This window comes from Meriones unguiculatus, chromosome 15, assembly GCF_030254825.1.
Source record: "Meriones unguiculatus strain TT.TT164.6M chromosome 15, Bangor_MerUng_6.1, whole genome shotgun sequence".
NCBI lineage: Eukaryota > Metazoa > Chordata > Mammalia > Rodentia > Muridae > Meriones > Meriones unguiculatus.
Window position 1 is genome coordinate 71,138,194 of NC_083362.1, and position 19,895 is coordinate 71,158,088.

Here is a 19,895-nt window from a genome sequence, read left to right on the forward strand (position 1 = left end):
TGACCTAAATCATCTTAAGCCGAGTAGCGGTGGCTCATGCTTTCAATTTTAGCACTTGGGAGGCACAGGCAGTCTGATCTCTGTGAGTTCAAGGCCAGCCTGGTCTTCAAAGTGAGTCCAGAACAGCCAGGACTACACAGAGAAACCCTGCCTCAAAAAACAAAAACAACAACAACAAAAACAAAATATTCTCAAAGATCTGAGAAGAGATCTGAGGAGAGACCAGAAGAAAGTCTAAGCAGCCTCTGGTGAAAAGATAAAGTACAGCCAGAGGCTGGAACAACAGACAGAGATCGAGGCAGGAAACTGAAAGATGGAGGAGGAGGCACAATGATATTATCACAATGAATCTTTGTCCACTGGAGCAGAAGTGGACATAAAAGCTTCATTTTGTCCAGGGTGATGTGAGTCTTGGGTGTAGAAACTTGACTCCATTGGTCTCTGATAGAGACAATGGAAAGAATGATTAATTTTACTCTGTTACTTTTTATTTTAATGTTGTAGTCAGTTAAAAGCTGTTCTTTGTGCCCCAAATTGAGGACAGGTGTGTGAGATAAGACATAGATAAATGAATTCGCTGTCACTGAGTTCACTGCCTTAACCTTTGTTACTTTGGGGCCTAAAATGGGTAATTAACATATTCTGTCCGTTTGCCCTTTGGTTTGGTGGCTAGTTTGAGAACCTAATATAGTCCTTTAGTTTATTTTTAATCAAATGGTGACAAGTGGCTTGCTGAAAGGATCCATTTGGATGAGTCTTGCTATGTAGACCAGGATGGTCTTGAACTCACAGACATCCACCTGCCTCGGCTTCCCTAGGCTGTGACTTAAATGTGTGCCACTGCCACCCTGCTAGCATTTCAAAGTTTTAAGTTGCTGCTTTGAGAATCTGCCTTTTCTCCGAATTCCATAACTCCGTGTCTACCTAACTATATTCCCAAAGGATTAAAAGTGCAAGGGAAAGGAAGAGCCTGTTAATTTTCCTAAGCACGTGTGTGCTATCGTACTTCACCTAGCTCCCACATGGCAGAAGTGGAAAATCTCATACCATGAAAACTTTGTTTTGTGCATAACATATTAAATGTATTGTGTAAAACTGCATTCAGGCTATCTATGAAATATTTATATTAATCAAATGAATTTGGGATTTCAAATTGGGTCCTGTGGTATCTCATTATGTGATAAGCTTCTTCCCCAGAGAGAGAGAGAAAGCAAGGTGGGGGCAAAAAGAGAGAAAACAAAGAAAGAAAGAGGGAGAAAAAAAAGCAGAGAGCGTGGGAACCAAAATGTCTGGGTTATATAGGGAAGCCCAGCTCCTGGGCTGGAAAATTCAGGCTAGAGAGCAGGTATGTCAGCCATGCCTTGTAACAGGCAGGGACTAAGGAATGATGGGAGAACCTGGAGGCCAGGTCTGCTTTGGTTAACTAGGCACCTCAGCTGTTTGTCCCAGGTCTGAAGCCCAACATCCCAGCCTTTTGTTTATAATAAATGAGTAAGGGGTGGTGTAATCATCTATGACTACTTCCTGCTGGCATTTGGGGTGTTGTTATTGGTGGGAAGGGGAAAGCTGAAATATTGGACAAGTCCAGGAAGAGCAGACTGTTTTACTTGCTCTCCAGGATCTATGGGACCATCTGTGGCTAGGAAAGTGCAGGCCCCGTTGAAGCATTCTGCTAGATGCTAGGTGCCTGCGGTTTGGATGCAGAAACACTGGACCTGGCAGGTTGCTGGAACAGATGTATATGTTAGAGTCAGGATATACAGTCAAAGATAGACTTTTCTCAAGTGTACATTTGAAACTTTTAGGTCCATGATCTTGGCAGTTGGGTCAGGTGGGGAGTCCCAAAATCAGGAAAAGTGGGGGAGTATCCTACTGTCAGAAATATGCAGGTGGGAAAACACACTGTTGATTGTACTTACCTGGAGTCCATTTGACCTGTGAGAGGCGTGTTCGAGCAGATTCCCTGGGGCTTACAAGAACTTCTTTAAGTTCACAAAAAGAGAAGATTCGACTATGGAAAGAAATAACTTCTTACTATTCCTTTACCTAAAAGGAACTCACTTTGCTGTGCTCAGTAATCAACCCCTGTGTTTCATGATGAATAATTAGGTAGGAAAAAAATGTAAAGCTTATGTAAGTTATGAGGATGGAAGAAAGCCTAAGTGATGAGGCTATAAGAAAGTGCTTGAGGGTCTAAGAAGGTGTTTTAAGGTTGGTAAATGCAAGTTATGAAAGTTGGAGGATGTAAAAACTTCAATGGTGGTAAGAAAGTTGTGTAAGGCATAGAAAAGAAAAAATGTTTCACACCTCTCTCCCCCACTATGCTACTGTTACATTAAGACTTTTCAGAGCTTTGACATTAATCAGTGAATTTCTGATACGTTATTGATCTAAGTCTGATAAAGCCTTCTACTATACAATCCGAATCATGGCATCGATGATATTCCTTCACAGGGAAAGAGAGAGACAGGGAGAGGGACAGAGAGAGAGGAAGACACACAGAAGAAAGAGAATAAAAGCAGAGAGCAAGGGAACCAAAATGTATAGGGCAGCCCAGCCCCTGGACTGGAGAGTTCAAGGTAGAGGGCAGGGTGTGCCAGCCACATCCTATAGGCACTGAGGGATGCTGGAAGAACCTGGAGGCCAGGTCCACTTTGGTTAAAAAAAGCACCTCAGCAGCTCGTCCCGGGTCTGAAGCCCAACATTATGTATATACAAATATTCCAAACTCTGAAACCCAAACCACTGCTGATCTCAGGCATCTAAAGCAACGGAAAATCAGCCTGCAATGCTAGTTTTATTTCTGTCTTCCCAAGAAAGGGACATAACCATCAAGGAACATAACCTCTTTCTTTAAGAAACAAATGGCTGCACTTGTATTTATTCACTTTGTAGGGAGAAGGTGCATGCAGGTGCGTGTATGGGGGTCAGGGGACAACGAATTGGAGTCAGCTCTCTCTTTCCACCATTTGGGGGACCCAGGGATTGAACTCAGGCATGCCTGGAGGCTGAGCCGTCTTGAAGGACCCATAACCTCCTCCTAACCGGGTTTGATCTTACCATTTGGAGCAGTCTAAGTGAAGTTCTCCATTATCCAGAGGACTGGCTGGCTGTTAAGACTATTAAGTGATGGCTATCACTGGTTTCCCACTTCCTTTTCAGGACAAGTTCAAAACTCTCGGAGTCACAGTAGGAAGCATATTTGAGGAGAATTTTGAAAGAATTTTTTCAAACAAGGATCCAGGCAAACGACTTCAAGCATGCAATCACATCATCTTGTTAACGTAGTCCTTCGTATTCTCCCCACAAGCCATCCCAGCAGCTGCCAGCAGCACAACGCTTCCCAAGCCCACCTTTCTGCGTAAACGTCCTGCCACACTTCAGTTCCTAACTTTCTATATCAGCGTCCTGCCTGCTCAACTATCATTCTAGATAAAACTTAACCTTACAATGTATCTCACAGCGGTGAGCTGCCCAGTGATGAGGGATCCCACTGAGAAGATGACTGGAAGCAGCCTTGCCCCCTACCCCATCTCCAACCCAAGGATGTTTGTCTCAAAATGTCCCCCAAAGTGCCTTGTCTAGGGGTGGCTTGGCCCCTCTAACTCTGTGACAGGGAGGAGGAACCAGCAAAACAGCCCAAAAGTGAAAAGGAAAACACTGTGTCCCTGAAAACAGCTGGAAGGTGACCCATTTCTAACAGACAGTACAAACGTTTCTCTTGTGATGTAAGATGGAAAAGAGAAGCCAGAAGTTCAGCCATGGGAGCTCAGTCACGGAGAGAAAGCTCAGTTGGGAACTGTGGCTGACTGCTCAGCTTCCACAGACTGTTCTTGCTGGCTGTTGTGAGCATCCAGTTGATGATTGCTCTCTCGGCTGCTATCTGTTCTTTTATCCGGAAGCCCCATCAGAGGCTGACTCTACCCTGCCCTGGACTCGACTGGGAACTCCAGCGGACCGCCTCTGCAGGACTTCCCCTGTTGAGTCCCCCTGGATATTTCAAGCACATGATTAAAGATGTTTTGTTGTTGTTGTTTTCTATTTACTCTTTTACACTGGTTTGTTATATGCTTATTAAACTCAGTCATTCAAATCTGAAAATATGGCCATCATTGTTTATTCTCAGGACTGTGCGGAATGTAATAGCGTGGGTCAAACATCTCTACAAGATGCTATTTCTACTCGAAAGCAGTGACTCCTGTGAAAAGTGAAAGAGAGAGTAAGGCTAGGCAACGGATGCAGTGATGATTCGCCCCACAGACACCTCACCCCTGCTCAGTGCTAGACTAAAGGAATAAATGTTTTCTATGTCTAAAACGGCAGTCTGCAGGGTGAACATGTAAAGATTTGGGCTCTCTGTGTACTTTTTCTTCTGCATTTTAGCCAGATGGACTCATGCTGAATGTAAACCTTCCTCTCAAACTCTGTGAGGCCATGTAACAGATGTGCACCTTGGTCATTATGTGCAGCTCCTAACTATAGGAGTAGGCGCTGTCTCTGACTTCGTTGCCTGCCCTTGGATCCCTTCCTCCCAGCGGGGCTGCCTCATCTGGTCTCAGTGGGAGAGGATGTACTTGGTCCTACTGCAACTTGAAGTGCCAGGGTGTGTTGATACCCCTTGGGCGCCTTCCCCTTCTCTGAGAAGGAGAGGGGAAAATGGGGCATGAGGGTCAGACGAAGAAGAGATGAGGGAAGGGGCTGAGATAAGACTATAAAGTGATTGAATGAATGAATGAATGAATGAATACCCAAGTGGTGAGGAGGCTTACCGAAGACTTATAACAATAACAAAAAGCTTGGTAGATGAGAAACAGGTACAGACAGGAAACCTCAGTTTGCTACATTGTGGCACGTACGTAATTTGGATTCAACTCTTGTCTTGAAAGCTATTAAAATTCTTGAAGATATTGCTCTTCTTATAGTAACATTTGTAATAACTGTCTAATCAAGATGGTTACCTGTGTTTTTCCAACTTTGTTAGACTTTAATCACTTTGGAAAGTAAGTCTTAGCAAAATTAGGAGTCAGTTAAAAACTGCTTTGTGGTGGCTAGTTTTGTGTCAACTTGACACAAGCCAAAGTTATTTGGATAGAGAGAACCTCAATTGAGAAAATGCCAGCACAAGTTTGTGTGCAGGGCTTTTTTTTTAATGATGATTAGTATGGGAAACCCTATTATGGGTGGTACCACCCCTGAGCTCATGGCCCTGGGTGCAACGAAAAAGCAGGCTGAGAAAGTACGGAAGCAAGCCAGCAAGCAGAACTCCTCCATGGATACACATCAGTTCCGGCCTCTAGGTTCCTGTCCTGACTTCCCTGAATGGTGAACTATGAGCTGTAAGCTGAAATAGACCTTTTTCTCCCTAGGTATCTTCTGCTCATGGCATTTATCACAGCAATAGAAATAATAATCAAGACATGTTTTGTTTTTGCAAGGTATCTTAGTGTTGTCTAAACTTTCTCTAAATATTATACAAGATTTAGAACTATGAAACTGGTAAAGCCATCCTTCTGGCCCACATCAATGACAATAAGAGGCTCAGAAAGAGCAGCAATGTTAACCCCTTACACAGAAAGGTCAGCCATGGAAAGGAAACCCTGCTAAGTCACCTGTCCTCTTGATCAGACAGGCTGTTGGATTCTGACCTATGCACATCCCACAGAGAAGAGAGTCAATGAAGAGAGAGGTGTTCCCTATGCTTACATATGATGGCACTGAAAGGCACTAACTTTGTAACCTATATGTCTTCTAAAGCCTATAGTTTTGAGTTTTAGGTCCAGGTTAAGTTAAAGCCTCTTAGTACCTTTCCAGAGAGTGAAGGAATGTGACCCTATCTGTGAGGACAGATATAAAAAAAGGGCAAGCAAGCAATGACCTTCACTCAGCAAAAGAAGGACCAGACCCTTGTCCTTGAGATAGCGTTTCTTAGCAACGAACCTAGACTTCTTCTGAGTAGCTTTTGACCTTCAGCCAAAAGTCTGCAGCCCCTAATCTTCAAGGATGAGCTAACCACCCCCACCTTCAATTGCAGCTGCATCCACACTTGGCAGGACTGGCCAAGCTTGAGCACCTAAGACTAACCAATTATCTTACTTTATAGCTTCCTCATTCAATCCTAAATTGCCAAAACTGCAACTGCAATTTCCCGCAATTTTTCTTTTAAAAACCTAAAGGCCTTTGTCTCCCAGTGCCACTCTTTGCTGACCAGCAGGGGTGACCCCGTTGTACAATGGTTAATAAACCTCTTGCTTTTGCAACAAGTCTTGGTCTGGGGGAGTTTCTGGGAAGGGCGCGATTAAACTCCTGAGCTGTGAGACCCCAGGTCTTACAGCACATGGTCATCAGGACCCTACAGACAAGCAACATGGCAGACAGAGGAAAGCTAAGAGAGCCAATGGGTCACTCCTAAATCCCCAAGAAAAAACATGCAGAGTCTCAACAGACTTTACACAGAAAAACTTTATTTTGGCCACTTACATGGCTGTAAACACCCAAAAGGAAAGTATAATAAAAACAACAGCTGCCATTCAGATAACCAACTTTAGCCCGTTTTGAAAGGACACCGTTAAAGTCCATAAAGTTACTAAATGGGTTCACTTGTTCAAGATTAAACCTTATTTTCCAGGAAGCATTTAAAATAAAATTAAAAAAAAAAACTAGAACAATTAAACCAACTGGGGACATATACCCCAGAGATCAACCTCAGGGAAGAGCTGGATGTGGTGGCACACACCTCTATTCCCAGCACTCAGGAGGCAAAAACAGGCAGATCTCTGTGAGTTCAAGGCCACCCTTGAACTACATAGTGAGTTCAAAGACAGCCAGGGCTATTTAGAGAAACTTTGTTTCAAAACACAAAAGGAAACAAAACTTGGGCCCACCAGGCAAAAAAATTTTGCACATTCCCTGACTCTACTAATGGCTAAACAAGTTTGTTTCCTTCCGTAATTAAATTATTCATGAGACATCATATCCTACACTGTTACTATCTGATCTTTTGCCTGGAAGCCTGCTCTGAAGGAATCCTGCTCTGTCCTGGACTCTCTATGTGGAACTTCCAAATGACTATCTCAACAGGACTTCTGAAATCTATTTCTGCTGGCTATTTGAGCATCCAATTTCGTGATTTTTTTTATCTAGCTATGTAATCTAGCTATCTGTCTATCTGTCTGCCTATTACTTGCTATTTCTTCTTTTACTCTGGCTTGCTATAGACTTAACGAACTCACTCATTCAAAACTAGGGACCTCACTTGGATTAAGTTATATGCATAACCCTTTCCCAACAATGCACGCAACAACACTCACCTACATCAAGATGCACAGATCTAAACATACTAACTGGTTATGCTGACCTTAATTGGCCACAGTCAGCCATTTTCTTCTGGGCACCACACAAAGCCCTGGGCAGTGATCTGATGCTGTAGAAGGGATGATTGCTCAGGGCTCGAGGCTCCCTTGAGTGTATCCATCCTGTCCTTTCTGCTTTGTTCCTTTCTACTGCACTAGTTGTTTATGCTTCTTCAATGTTTTGAACAACATGCCTGGAAATATCTGGTCGAGACAGAGACTCCCAGCAATATCAATTTGTATCCCAGCCTGGCCTCATCCTCTTATACATTCACAGATACAGCCAGCTAATGAACTCTCCTCCAAGAGCTCTATGCAAAAAAAGAAAAATGTGGATAAAGGCCAAATATATATTTTAGTATGCTTCAGATAGGCATGGCTATGTGAAAGTGAAAAATCAAAACAAAGTTTGTAAATACACCATTTTCTTTTTACTCTACCATCAATGTCAACAAAGTTGGAGAATATTGCCTGACCTCTCTGCTGTGGGTCAGAGATACTGTCTGCCAGAGAAGACTGATTAGACATGGATTTAAGCCAACAGAAAGTCTTCATTGGCTGGCTGGCAACTACACTGGGTGTTCAGGATCCCAGTGTAGTGCTAATCAAAAGGCTTTTTTCTTTCTTCTTTCTTCTTTCTTTCTTTCTTTCTTTCTTTCTTTCTTTCTTTCCCCAAAAGACTTTTCTTAGGATGAGCCTTTAAGCATAAAAACCATGTTTTTGGTTGACATACTTCAGTTAACAATAACAGTTAGCCAGAAGCAGAGCTACAGAGGCCAAAAGAACAAGCTTAGAGACTTTCCCAGAAAAATGGACTTTAGTGGGTTAGGTCTTTGTTTTCATTTTGGCAGGTGGTGCTGTCCACGTGCTGAGTTTTGCAGCCTGAATGGTACTTCCATCATGGAGTCTGGAACCTTGTTTTACTCTCCACATCTTCACAAGCATCATAAAGGTAAAGTGCAGAGAGTGGGCACCTGGGCTCCTTGATGCTCTCCAAGAGTGGTCAATTAGGACACAGGAGGTGTAAGATCCTGAGGGGAGCTCTGAGGCCCGGGACACACAGTCCTCACCTTCCTTGTCCATCTGCCTCCAGGGTCCCAGTGCCCAGGAGTTCCTCCTCCTTGTTACCATTGCATTCTGAGCCCTCACTGCTGATCACTGCACAGCAATACAAAACTCCTTCAGGCTCTCAGTGAACAAGCTAAAAGCTGACTCAACTGGAAACCCAGAATGCAGACACCAGGAAAGATCCAGAGCTTGGGTAATGTGTAGGTAGCAATGCCTCTGCCACAGTTGGTTCCTTCAGAATATTCTGCTTTGAGGAACACCACTCTGGCTTTGGTTGTCTCAAAGTCTTGCCTGTCATTACTTCTCCATTTCCTTACACTTCCTTCCCCTCCTGCTGTCTCTACTTATTTCTCTGCCTCTGCAGCTCCTACCTCTGTCTTCCCTCACTCTGTAGATCTCCAGGGCTTCTGTCTCTTTTGTCTCCTCTCCTATCCTCCACTACACACACACACACACACACACACACACACACACACACACCTGGCTTCCTTGTCTAACATATCACCTTGTTATTCCCTTCTAGATTTCTTGAAACCTTCCCATTGCCTACCTGCTTTTCTAATCAAAGGAGTTCCAGGGCCCATGGCCCCCTGCATGCATCTGGGGCTCCCAGGGGCACTGAGCTGGACTCCAAGCACATGCTCAGCCAAGGGTCACCCATCACCACAGGCATCATAAATTATCCTTGTCAGTGGCTTCATCCGCTTGGTTCTGCAGTGTTCCTGGCTTCCGTAAGTTTTCTTGTTTCACAACACAGGTCATGCCCAGTTTTCATATGTGCATAGATTTGTTTCTGAAAAAGAAGAGAATATTACTTGAAGAATCCTCATCCACTCCCTTAGGAGGAAAAAAGTCATGGTATTCTGTTCTCTCTCCCCTGACACTTGACTGTAGTAATAAACTTTTACCATCTTAGACCGATGTGATGGCTCACACTTGTTATCCCAGCACTTGGGAGGTTGAGACAGGGGAGGGGTCAATAATGAGTTCAAGGCCAACGTGCCTACATATAATAAGACCTTGTCTCAAAGAAGGAAAGGCACAAAAAGAAGGCAGGAAGAGAGGGAGGGAGAGAAGGAGGTAAGGAAGGAAGAAAGGAAGGAAGGAACCTTCATCACTTAGCTTTCTACCTCATCCAACAGTAACCTTCTTTTCTTCAGTCCTCAAATTCTCTCTGCCTTGATGCCATCTTTTCTGTTTTCTCTCTTCCCTCTCCCCTTTACTATCATTTACCAACTGATGGTTATTTCAGCTAAAGTATGTATTCTTAACATAATTAACTTAATTTTAATATTAAGACTTAGTTAAAGTTCTCCTGGGCAGTGATTGTAGGGTTTTCATCACTGCGGCCATTAATTAATGCAGTGATAGCAGCCCACTCCCAAGCTGGGGCAGGCTGTCCCGACCTGCCCCAAGCCTCGGCAGCTGTCTTCTCCTGGAAACAGAGGCTGCCACTCCAGGATTTGTCCCTCCTCTCCTGGATTCATCCCTCCAATAAATCTCTTTTAAGAGATTTACTGCCTGATGTGTCATGGATCTCAGTCTATAGACCAGCCTGGTCTAGAGAGATCCATCTGCCTCTGCCTCCCTAGCACTGGGATCAAAGGTGTGCCCCACTATGCTCAGCCTTACAATTGTTTTTGTTGTTGCCAACCTTTGTTAATTTTCTATTATGTATGTGTGTATGCACAACACTTTCATGGAGAGAGCCATGATGTACTATGGAGCTCAGAGGACGACTTTCAGGTTCTCAGTTTTCAGCATATGGGTTCCAGGAATTGAATTCAGGTCATCAGGCTTGATGTCAAGTGCCTTTTCCTGCTGCACCACCTTGCTGACCCTGGAGTTTTCGACACAAACACGCCAGCAGCAGCACCATAAAATACATGTCCAATGTTCAGGGTGCAGAAGGCCAAGTCCCTTTCACAGAGCAGGGTAACTGATGGCAAGCTGAGAAGGCAAGCCTGTGCTCAGCACCAGAGGAGGCTATAGGAATCTCCCTCAGGTCAGGAGGAAGGCTGGCCACCTGTCTTCTTCCTCCTGTGGTCGCCCCAGCAGCTGGTCTGCAGAGGTTGCCTTGGCCACTGCATAGGTTGTCTAGGCTGGGAGGTTGTGAGAGCAGCTGTTCAAGAGGCTACAGCAGCTGGCCACTCAAGCTGGGCTGAAGTGGGCATCCAGAGTGGCTGCTGGAGCAGCAGACGCTGGCAAGGGGAAGTTATGGTTGTCAGGGCAATAAGAGCTGCCCAGCAGCCACAGAGGATGACAGCCCCACCAGGGGCATGGGCAGCTGTGATGGTGTCTGGCTCTGAAGCCTTCTCACGGACTGGTATATCATGCTTGTGTAGGCACTACCGGGTGGTGCCAATGGCTGTCAGGCAAAGGCATGGGTGTTAGGAACCCTGCTTCCCCACCCCAGGTAGTTTCAGCACCACACAGAAAAACATCCTGTAGTCAAGAAACAGGTGATCAGGAAACGCACACACTTTGAGGAAAGGCAGAGCTCTTCCTGTCATAGCTCACACCTTCCTTCTTCCTCCCGCCTCTCCCTTCTTCCTCCTAGAGGCCTTTCTCACTTGCAAGTCTGAGGATCACACACATTCCCAGGCTCTAGTGCTGACTTTACCCACCCAGTGTAAAGAGGACCTCCATACCAACGCCTGCCAAGCTGGAGAGTAAGGTAAGGCTGGACCCACCTCTCTAACTCACTGCCTGATGGTTCACCCTCGATTGGTTCTCACCCGGGCACTCTGGGGTCCCCTTTGCCCCTTATCTACAGGCAGGGTGAGAGTGCTGAGCAGGCAACAGAGCAAGAAAAGGGATAAAGGGGTCAGATTTCTTAAATCTCTTTTTAATATTTATGTATTTGCTGTATGTATGTATTTATTATATAGGATTCTGCTTGCATTAGGGGTCATATTTTTTAATCTTTTAAATTTATTTATTTATTATAAAGTATTCTGCCTGCATGTGTGTCTGCATGCCAGAAGAGGGCACCAGATCTCATTATAGATGGTTGTGAGCCACCATATGGTTGCTGGGAATTGAACTCAAGACCTTTGGGAGAACACCCTTAATTTCTGAGTCATCTCTCCAGCTCCCAAGGGGACAGATTTAAGAAAACACTCTAAGGCCATGCAAGCAAGATGCTCCTTAATGTAGGATAGTGGGACTCTACCATCTCCTGGGCCTCAACTAAGCTGCCTGCCTCACATCTTACGATGCAGCTAGAGGCTGGCTCAGGTGTGTGAAAGGGGCAAGGAGTGGATGAGGGGAAGGCAAATATCTCCTTCTCCACACAATGATCTAGTACACGAGTCATTTATAATGTGAGATTTGGACTAGTATGATAGCCCAATGGGTAAAGCATTTGCTTCACAAGCCTGGTGGCTTGAGTCCAGTCCCTAGAACCAATTCCTGCAGGTTGTCAACTGGCCACTGTACACACGCTATGCCACACATGTAGCCCACACACATCATCCACAAAGTAATTTTTTAAAGTGAGAGTCAACCCAATCCTTTGCCTTGTCCATCACATGAGTTAGGGAGGAAGTCTTGTCTGGGAGGTATTGGGTTTACTGGGAAGTTAAGAGACAGAAAAAGAGAGGGCTCCAGAAGCCATGGCTGGAAAATGTGCCCATCCTGAGCTTGGGTGTTGGGTGAGCTGAACCTCAGGAGAAAACATGGCCATTTGGGACCCCAGCTCACCTTCAGTAAGCCCTGCTCCTCTCTTCCTCTTTTCACTCTTTCTCTCTCCTTCCCTTCCATTGGGATCCCATCCACAGGCACCATGGCTTCTCTCACAAAGACATATCTTGGCTTCACCAGCTTCTACAACCACCTAATTTCTGTCTCTCCTTCTCCTCCAGCGGGACTTCCCAGCTCATTCTGTCTCATTACTGTCTCCGTTTCTCCTTGACTGCTGTGTCCCCACCTCTATTTCTGTGTTTGTCTCAGTCTTTACCACAGAAACAACTGGATACAATACAATACTACATACTCACTTACGTCATTGTCTCCTTGCTGTGGACATTGGTCCATTTGGCTGTGGCTGGAGCATCCTCTCTAAGCACTGATCATGTAGCATAACAATGACATCACTGTTGTTGGAAATGTAGCAGACACCCAGCACTTACCACCCAGTCAGGTACCAGACTGTCCCAGCCTCACCTGCTTGGGCACATGCATAGTTAGCTCGATGAGATTCATGCAAATGTTCTAGCTTCATGGACTTTGACTCTGCATCCCAGGTAGACTCTGAGGATATTTTTCTATTTCCTGGTTGGATGGACCCTAGACAACAATGTACCTTTATAAACATGGCATTGTGACATCATGAATAAGAACCTAAAATTTGGGGGCTAGAGAGATATGCAGAGAAATTCTTTTTTTTTTTTTTTTTTTTTTTTTTTTTTTTTTTTTTCAATGCAGTTTATTCAGGAACCTTGAACAATCCTCGGACCCTGGGGAAAGCCAGCCCACAGCTTAAATAGCCTCTGGGTAGCCAACCCAGGCGTGCCACGTGGGCAATGCAGATAGGTCCACATACATGGAAGCAAGCCAGATCCTCAGCCTTAGCCAAATGTGGAGTTGTTCGTGACAGAGAGCACTCACCATCGGGAAGGTGGAAGGTGGAAACCAGCTCCATCTTTAAGGCGTGGCATTACGCAGCTCTCTACAGTTCCCCCTTTTTGTTTTAGACGCATCAGGCAAGAGTAGAGGTCTGATCTCTGATATTAGAAATAAATTGGGACTTTGTACCGATGTTCATTTAGGTGTCATCCACCCAAAGAGCATCAGACCCGTTCGATACCTTTTTCTCAGAGGCGGGACCTGGGGCATCAACCCGCATGCAATCAGACATGCTCTTCTCTGGGTCCAAAGCGGCTGACCCTGAGTGCAGTGCTTAGCCTCGCATCCTGAGCGTAACATTTTAGCTTTTTATGGTATCCAACCATGCTTGGGGAGAATGTCCTGCTTCAATGGCTGCAGAGAAATTCTAACCCAGCAACATGGCTACTCTGGTAAGGGATCACATCCAAAGACCTAGGTCTGTGTGATCTAGCTGGAATACAGACACGCCCTTAGTACACACCCTTAATTCCTCTGGGTAGAATATAATATACACCTTTAATCCCAAACAGTGACGTCTAATTGAGGGGTAGACAAAGCGACAAATCAAAATAATATTTGATGGAATCAGTCAGAGATAGGATATGCCCAACTCTTACCAGAAGAGGCAAGAAAGAGAAGAGAGTTCAGAGAGAGAGCAGGAAAGTTCTTTCCTGGAGACCATTCAGTAGAATTCAGCAATATGGTACAATTTGATTCAACACAGTTGAGTTTGTGCAGTTTAGTTTGTGGAGTTTGGAGGCAGTTTTTCCAAGCACAGCAATTCAGTGAAAACATGAGAGAACTCTGAACCATTGGTCAGCTTGGAGAGGAATACTGAGCCAGAACAGCTGAGTTGAACCAGCCAACCAGAGTTCAGAAAGTGTATGCTTATTCAGCAGTAAGTCTCAGAGGCTGAGAACATTCTAGGCCTAGGTTAGCAGGGGGAGGCTGGAAGCTGAAGCCTTCAAGGTCTGGGCTTGCAGAATACTAGGTTTAATTTTCTGGGGCTCGTATTTGTCCTGTAGCTCTGAGCAGAGGGAGAAAATCCTGTAGGTGGGTGACAAGAACCTCACCTCAAGCACTTGGACAATGGACGAGTGGGAACAATAATGTAGATGGAACAGCTGTGAATTTTTATACTTCAGTGGGAACCCAAGTCCTTGGGTCACTGAGTATGGACAGCTAATGACCGGATATGGTTTGTCCCTTCCTACAGAACAGCCAGGAGGAGAAAGCAAAACAAAACCACAGAAAACCTATAGTCCAGCAGTTCTCAACTTTGTGGGGCACCAACCCTTTGGGGTGTTTTGTTTGTTTGTTTGTTTTCAGTTTTTCGAAACAGGTTTTCTCTGTGTAGCCTTGGCTGTCCTGGAGCTTGTTTTGTAGACCAGGCTGGCCTCGAATTTACAGAGGTCTGCCTGTCTCTGCCTCCCAAATACTGGGACTAAAGATGTGCACCACAATGCCCAGCCGCCTTTGGGGTTGAATGACCCTTTCACTGGGGTCCCCAAAGACCATCAGAAAACACAGACATTTGCATTATGATTCATAACAGTACAAAATTACAGTTATAAAGTAAAAACAAAAATAACTGTATGGTTGGGGTCACCACAGCGTGAGGAATTGTATTAAAGAGTCACAGCATCAAGAAGGTTGAGGACCACTGCTATCGACAATGAACGTCTTGGGTTTTTCATTGCCGTTAATTTGTGTTAAAGTTATGCATATGTCTACGTACCTTCTTGTCAGTGTGTGTTCCATGTGCTCACGAGTGTAGGTGCTTGTGGAGGCCAAAAGAGGATGTTGGATACCGTGAGGAGCTACAGGTGGTTGGGAGCCATCCAGTGTGGGTGCTGGGAACCAAACTCCGGTTCTCTGCAAGAATAGCAGCTTCTCTTGACTGCCGAGTCAGCTCTCCAGCTGCTTTCTCAGGTTTTAAGGATGATGGCACAATGGAGTAATCATAAAAAGCAATTAATTGGAGCGGAGGATTTAGTTCAGTAGTAGAGCAAGCCCTGGGTTCAGTCCTCAGCTCCTGAGGCGGGGGTTAGGGGAAGTAATTAATTGCTTAATTAAATGTGGTAAATCTTACTTAAGTTCAAGGGAAGGGGTGTCCCATGGGCTCTACAGACCTCAGGGAAAGAACAAGGGTTCCCTCTGAAGAGGGTGAATAAGGTCATAGAGAGACCCACATAGATATTCTTTTAAACCCAAGAGCTTCAAAGATGGGGCCGGCAAAGAGGGGAGTCTAAGCTTCTTCGGGTGGAGAAGGGTGAGCAGAGAGTGCAGGAAAACATCAGACAGCCATCCCCAGGGCGATCCAGACCCAAGGTCTAAGAAAGAGTTCTGAGGGCTCAATCAGGTGTGAAGACAGCTGCTCTGAAGGAAATGCCAAGAGAAAAACCTGACAGGCCACCCACAAGGTGAGACAGGGCATCAGCCCAGTGACATAACACCAGGCACGATGCCCAGTTCAGGTGATGGCACACGGTAAGCAATTGCGCTGTACTGATGGAATGCACGAAAATAGAATTGTCATATCTGAGCTGGATGTTGGTCTCAATCCATCACCCTAAGGCTCAGGGAACATTGAAGAAGAGGCAGAAAGAATGTTGTAGGAGCTGGAGAATAGAGGAGAGAGCTGTGAAACGCTGGCTTCAGGACATTATATGACTGTTCAAATCCTAAACACGGACCATCTGTGATTACCTGAGCAGGGGCAAGCCAACGCTGTGGGCGGGACTCACGAGGCTCCACCCTTAGCTGAGTTACTATGGCAGCACTAACTGGATTCAGTGGATTATGAAAAGGACAATGAGGAAGGAGATAACAAAAATGCTGATGAAGAACATGAAAGAGTAGGGAGACGGAAGAAGGTTTGGATCTAGACACATTGCATACCTGTATAAAATTGTCAATGAATAAGAAAAAAAAAATTAGAATTCCACCGCAAAGGGCTGGAGAGATGCCTCAGCGGTTAAGAGCACTGTCTGCTCTTCCAGAAGTCCTGAGTTCAATTCCCAGCAAACCACATGGTGGCTCACAACCATCTCTATTGGGATTTGGTGCTCTCTTCTGGCATGCAGGTGTACATGCAGATAGAGCACTTATATGTACAAATAAATAAATGTTTAAAAAAATTTTTTTTTTACTGCAAAAGGGAGCTGAGAGAAGAATTTACCAGTAAGTCACTAATCACAGTCCGTCAGTGGAACTTAACAATTTCTTCTTTCTTTCATTTGTTTCTTTTGTGTGTAAAAGGGAGGGTGACGTGGGGAGGGATTAGAGCAGAGCAAATGCTGCCCAGTCACTCTACATCGCCAACCTTGTTGCAGTTCAGCCACCTTGCCTTCAGACAGGAGCAGGAGTGGCCTCTTGCCTTCTGCTGGACAGGATTATTAGCAAAGATGAAAGGGTGTTCCCATGCAAGGCAGACAAGGCTTTTTAGCCAGCTAGAGAAGCCTGGTGCCCAGGACATCAAACACCTGTTTATATGGTTTGGGTTGCTGTGCGGTCGTGAACTCATGTCACTTACGGCATAGGTTTTGTCTATGAAGAAGTGGTCCCTGAGGCTTTCTAGGAAAGGAAATGATTGCATGCGCTATCTCTATTTTATTTTCCTTGAAAGTAACTGGAAAATGTCTCATTAAAACTTTTCTCTTTCCGGATCACTGCAAGCATGCTAAGGTGGAGAGAGAGAACACAATGAGGAAACAAACATGAGGATTTTGTGGCGCATTTCCCAGTGTTTCCCACAAAAGAAATACAGCCCAGTGACTTCACACGGATGGTTTTCAAAAGTGAACTACAAAACTCACATAAACTCTGACAGTGAGCAAAAGAAAAGAAAGAAAGGAAGGAAAACACTTCCCAGTTTGCTACAGCAGAAGAGAAAATCTTGACAGTCAAATTTTAAAAGATGTACAAAAATTAAAAGTAACGACTCCACCTCTTTTACAGATGCAGATTAGAAAAACACAAAAGCAAAACAGTGAATCCAACCTAAAAACAGTCCCAAGGTATAATACACATGGACGCAAGGCTCATTTGACATTTAGCTGTCAAGGACTATAGGCCTGGAAAGATGGTGCAGTGGCTAAGAGCACTGTCTGCCCTTTCAGACGACCCAGGTTCAATTCCCAGAACCTACATGGCAGCTCACAACTGTCTCTAACTCTAGGTCCAGGGGATTTGACACCCTCATACAGACATATTTACAAACAAAACACCAATACACATAAAATTAAGATTAAAAAAAACCATTTAGAAAAAGAAAGAGTGACACTATCATCACACTGACAGACCTAATGGCGGAAAACTCGTCAACTACAAAAGGCCCAGAAAAGACAGTTGATAAAATTCAACATCTGTTCATAATTTTGACCCTCAAAAACTAAGAGTTAGAAAGTAAATTGATTGACTTAATGAAGTATGCAGGCATGCCTACAAACAAAACCCTGTGAGAAGCATTACACTTAAAGTCAAGCTCTTAAATGCTTTCCCACTCAAGCTGAGTGCAAGGCAAGGATATCTCCATTTCCATTTCACATGTATTGGAAAGCTTAGCCAAAACAATGGTGAGAAAAAGAAAAAAATTAAATAAACCTTAAAAGTAATAAATAGCCAATTGGGGTGGTGCACACCTTTAATCCAGCACTCAAGAGGCAGAGGCAGGTAGATCTCTAATTTCAGGGTCAGGCTGGTCTACAGGGAGAGTCCAGGACAGACAGGGCTACACAGAAAAACCCTGTCTCCAAAAAAGAGGAAGGAGGAGGAGAAGAAAAGGAATAACTCTAACTACCATTATCTGTGGGTAACTGTATATTTAGAAAAGCAAATTATCTGGATTCAACAAAGTATCTGGATTCAATGTCATAGAGCAACTCTATCTTGGAAAAGAGAAAGAAAACAGAGAGGCAGAGAGGAGAGAGGAAAAGAGACAGGTGTGTACCTGTAATCCCAATACTGGAGAGGCAGAGACAGAGGAACCCCTGGGACATGCTGGCCCTCCAGTCTAGCCAAACCAGCAAGCTCCAGATGCAATGAAACCCAGTCTCAAGAAATAAGGGACAATGATTGAGGAAGACGCCTGATTTTGACATCTTACCTGCACACATGAATATACATGTGCATGCATATGCGTTCACATGCATGCATGCACACATATACACATACACAGAGAAGTCAGACACTGTTAAGAGAGTGAAAAGCTAGGCATTTTGGTTTTGTGTATAATCCAAGCAAGTGGTTTGCCCAGTCAGGACTCCCCAAACACCCAGGTATGGTAACTGGGGAGACAACATCCACAGTGCCAACCCAGGGGCCTGTCAGACCCAGGAGCCAGCAGGTGCAGCAGAGGAGAGGAAGACCACGGACCTCTTTGGCCCCCAGTGAGTCTGAAAAGATTAAGTCAAGCCCACTAAGCTCATCAGATATGGAGAGACATACAGAGGCTCCATGAAAAAGCTGCAAGATATAGAATCATAACATGCCAGTGACGTAGAAAATAAAAACGTTGCTAATCATGTTTATTTTCTACAACATTTGGCACCCAATGTCGGGTGCCAAAAAGAAAGAAAATCCCAACCATTCGGTTATACCAATGAAGACTCATGAGCCAGATACTGGGGTAAAAACCTCCTAGCTCAGAGAGGCAGAGAAACCACCCAGCTGATCTTCCTAATCAGTTCACATCCCAGGAGGAAAATGCCTGCTACCTCACCCAGCAGCTCTGGAGGAAAAAGCCTGCTACCTCTGCTGACAGCCTAGGAGGAAAAAGTCAAGAACTAAAAGCCAATGAGCTAAAGAGCTGAAGAGCCAAAACCAAAACAAAACAAAACAAAAAACTGAAGAGCTTCTCCACAAAGTCTTAAATACCCTTCTCCCCAAGCTTCTCCTTTCTGCTTAATCCCTGTCAGCTGGTTTCTGGCTCTGTCTCTTCACAGAGGGTTAACTTTATTAAACCCTGTGTACAGAAAGCTCTTGGGTTAAAGATGTGTGCTAGGGCTGAACCACACCGTAACCACCTTTTTACAATAAATAGAAAGTTCTTGGATTAAAGGTGTGTGTTGGCTGAACCACACCAAAAAGAAGACAGGTCTTTACAGCTCACAATCTCGGGGTTCACAATGGGATCAAATATCCTGCAACAGGCCAAAGAGAATGGCTGCAGATTGCAGAGGGCTAGCTAATTAAGTTAGGACCTACTATCCATGCTTTGTAACCAACCTTGATCTCTGGAGGAAGCAACTGATATAAATGGATGGAACCTTTCCATGCTGTATTAGACCCTGCTTATAGTAGACTTCAGTATCTTGCATGTCTGGATCACCTGACACTTCCTTAGAACAGACGACCATAGGCTTTGAGAGTGCTTCACCAGGGTGATCTTCAACCCACTATTTGTTAGGGGATGGTGAGTCAGGCTGTTGCCTTGTCCTGCCCAGCCTCTGGGGAAAGTTTTGTTCTATAGATGATGTAGTGGAAACCTCTGAGGGTTTTGCAGATTTGGAAAGCCATTAGAAAGACATATGGTGCATTAAGGGAGCAAGGCTGGGGGATCTGTCTGCACAGGGTACAAGGGCCAGGCACAGCTGTAAAATTCTTGCAGTATTATGGTCTGGTAAGATGCATGTGATACCTGACAAGGTTCCTGACAAAATTCTACTACAACTTGCGTTTGTATGTGTAAAGAAGCGATGGGCATTTGGGGGATTCTGGGATATTAGCAGCTGTTCATGCCCATCTTGCCCAAGCTGCCCAACCTCTGTATAACTTGATAAAGAACAGTATAACATATGGTTGGAACATAAAGGCTCAAGTGGCTTTTGAGCGGGCTAAGATCCTTGTAGGACAGGATAAACAGCT

At 44.7% G+C, this 19,895-nt stretch overlaps 1 protein-coding gene across 4 annotated transcripts in view; it reads left to right on the forward strand.

The window, feature by feature from the left end:
- The window catches only part of LOC110561688 (nuclear autoantigen Sp-100-like), a 72,429-nt gene extending 68,328 nt beyond the window's left edge, over positions 1 to 4,101 (forward strand). For all 4 annotated transcript variants that reach the window (XM_060368762.1, XM_060368763.1, XM_060368761.1 and 1 more), the window contains one exon: positions 3,163 to 4,101. In XM_060368762.1, coding sequence (XP_060224745.1) covers positions 3,163 to 3,288 — 126 coding nt within the window. In that variant the 3' untranslated portion in view covers positions 3,289 to 4,101. The remainder of the gene's footprint in view (positions 1 to 3,162) is intronic.
- The last annotated feature ends 15,794 nt before the right edge of the window (positions 4,102 to 19,895 follow it).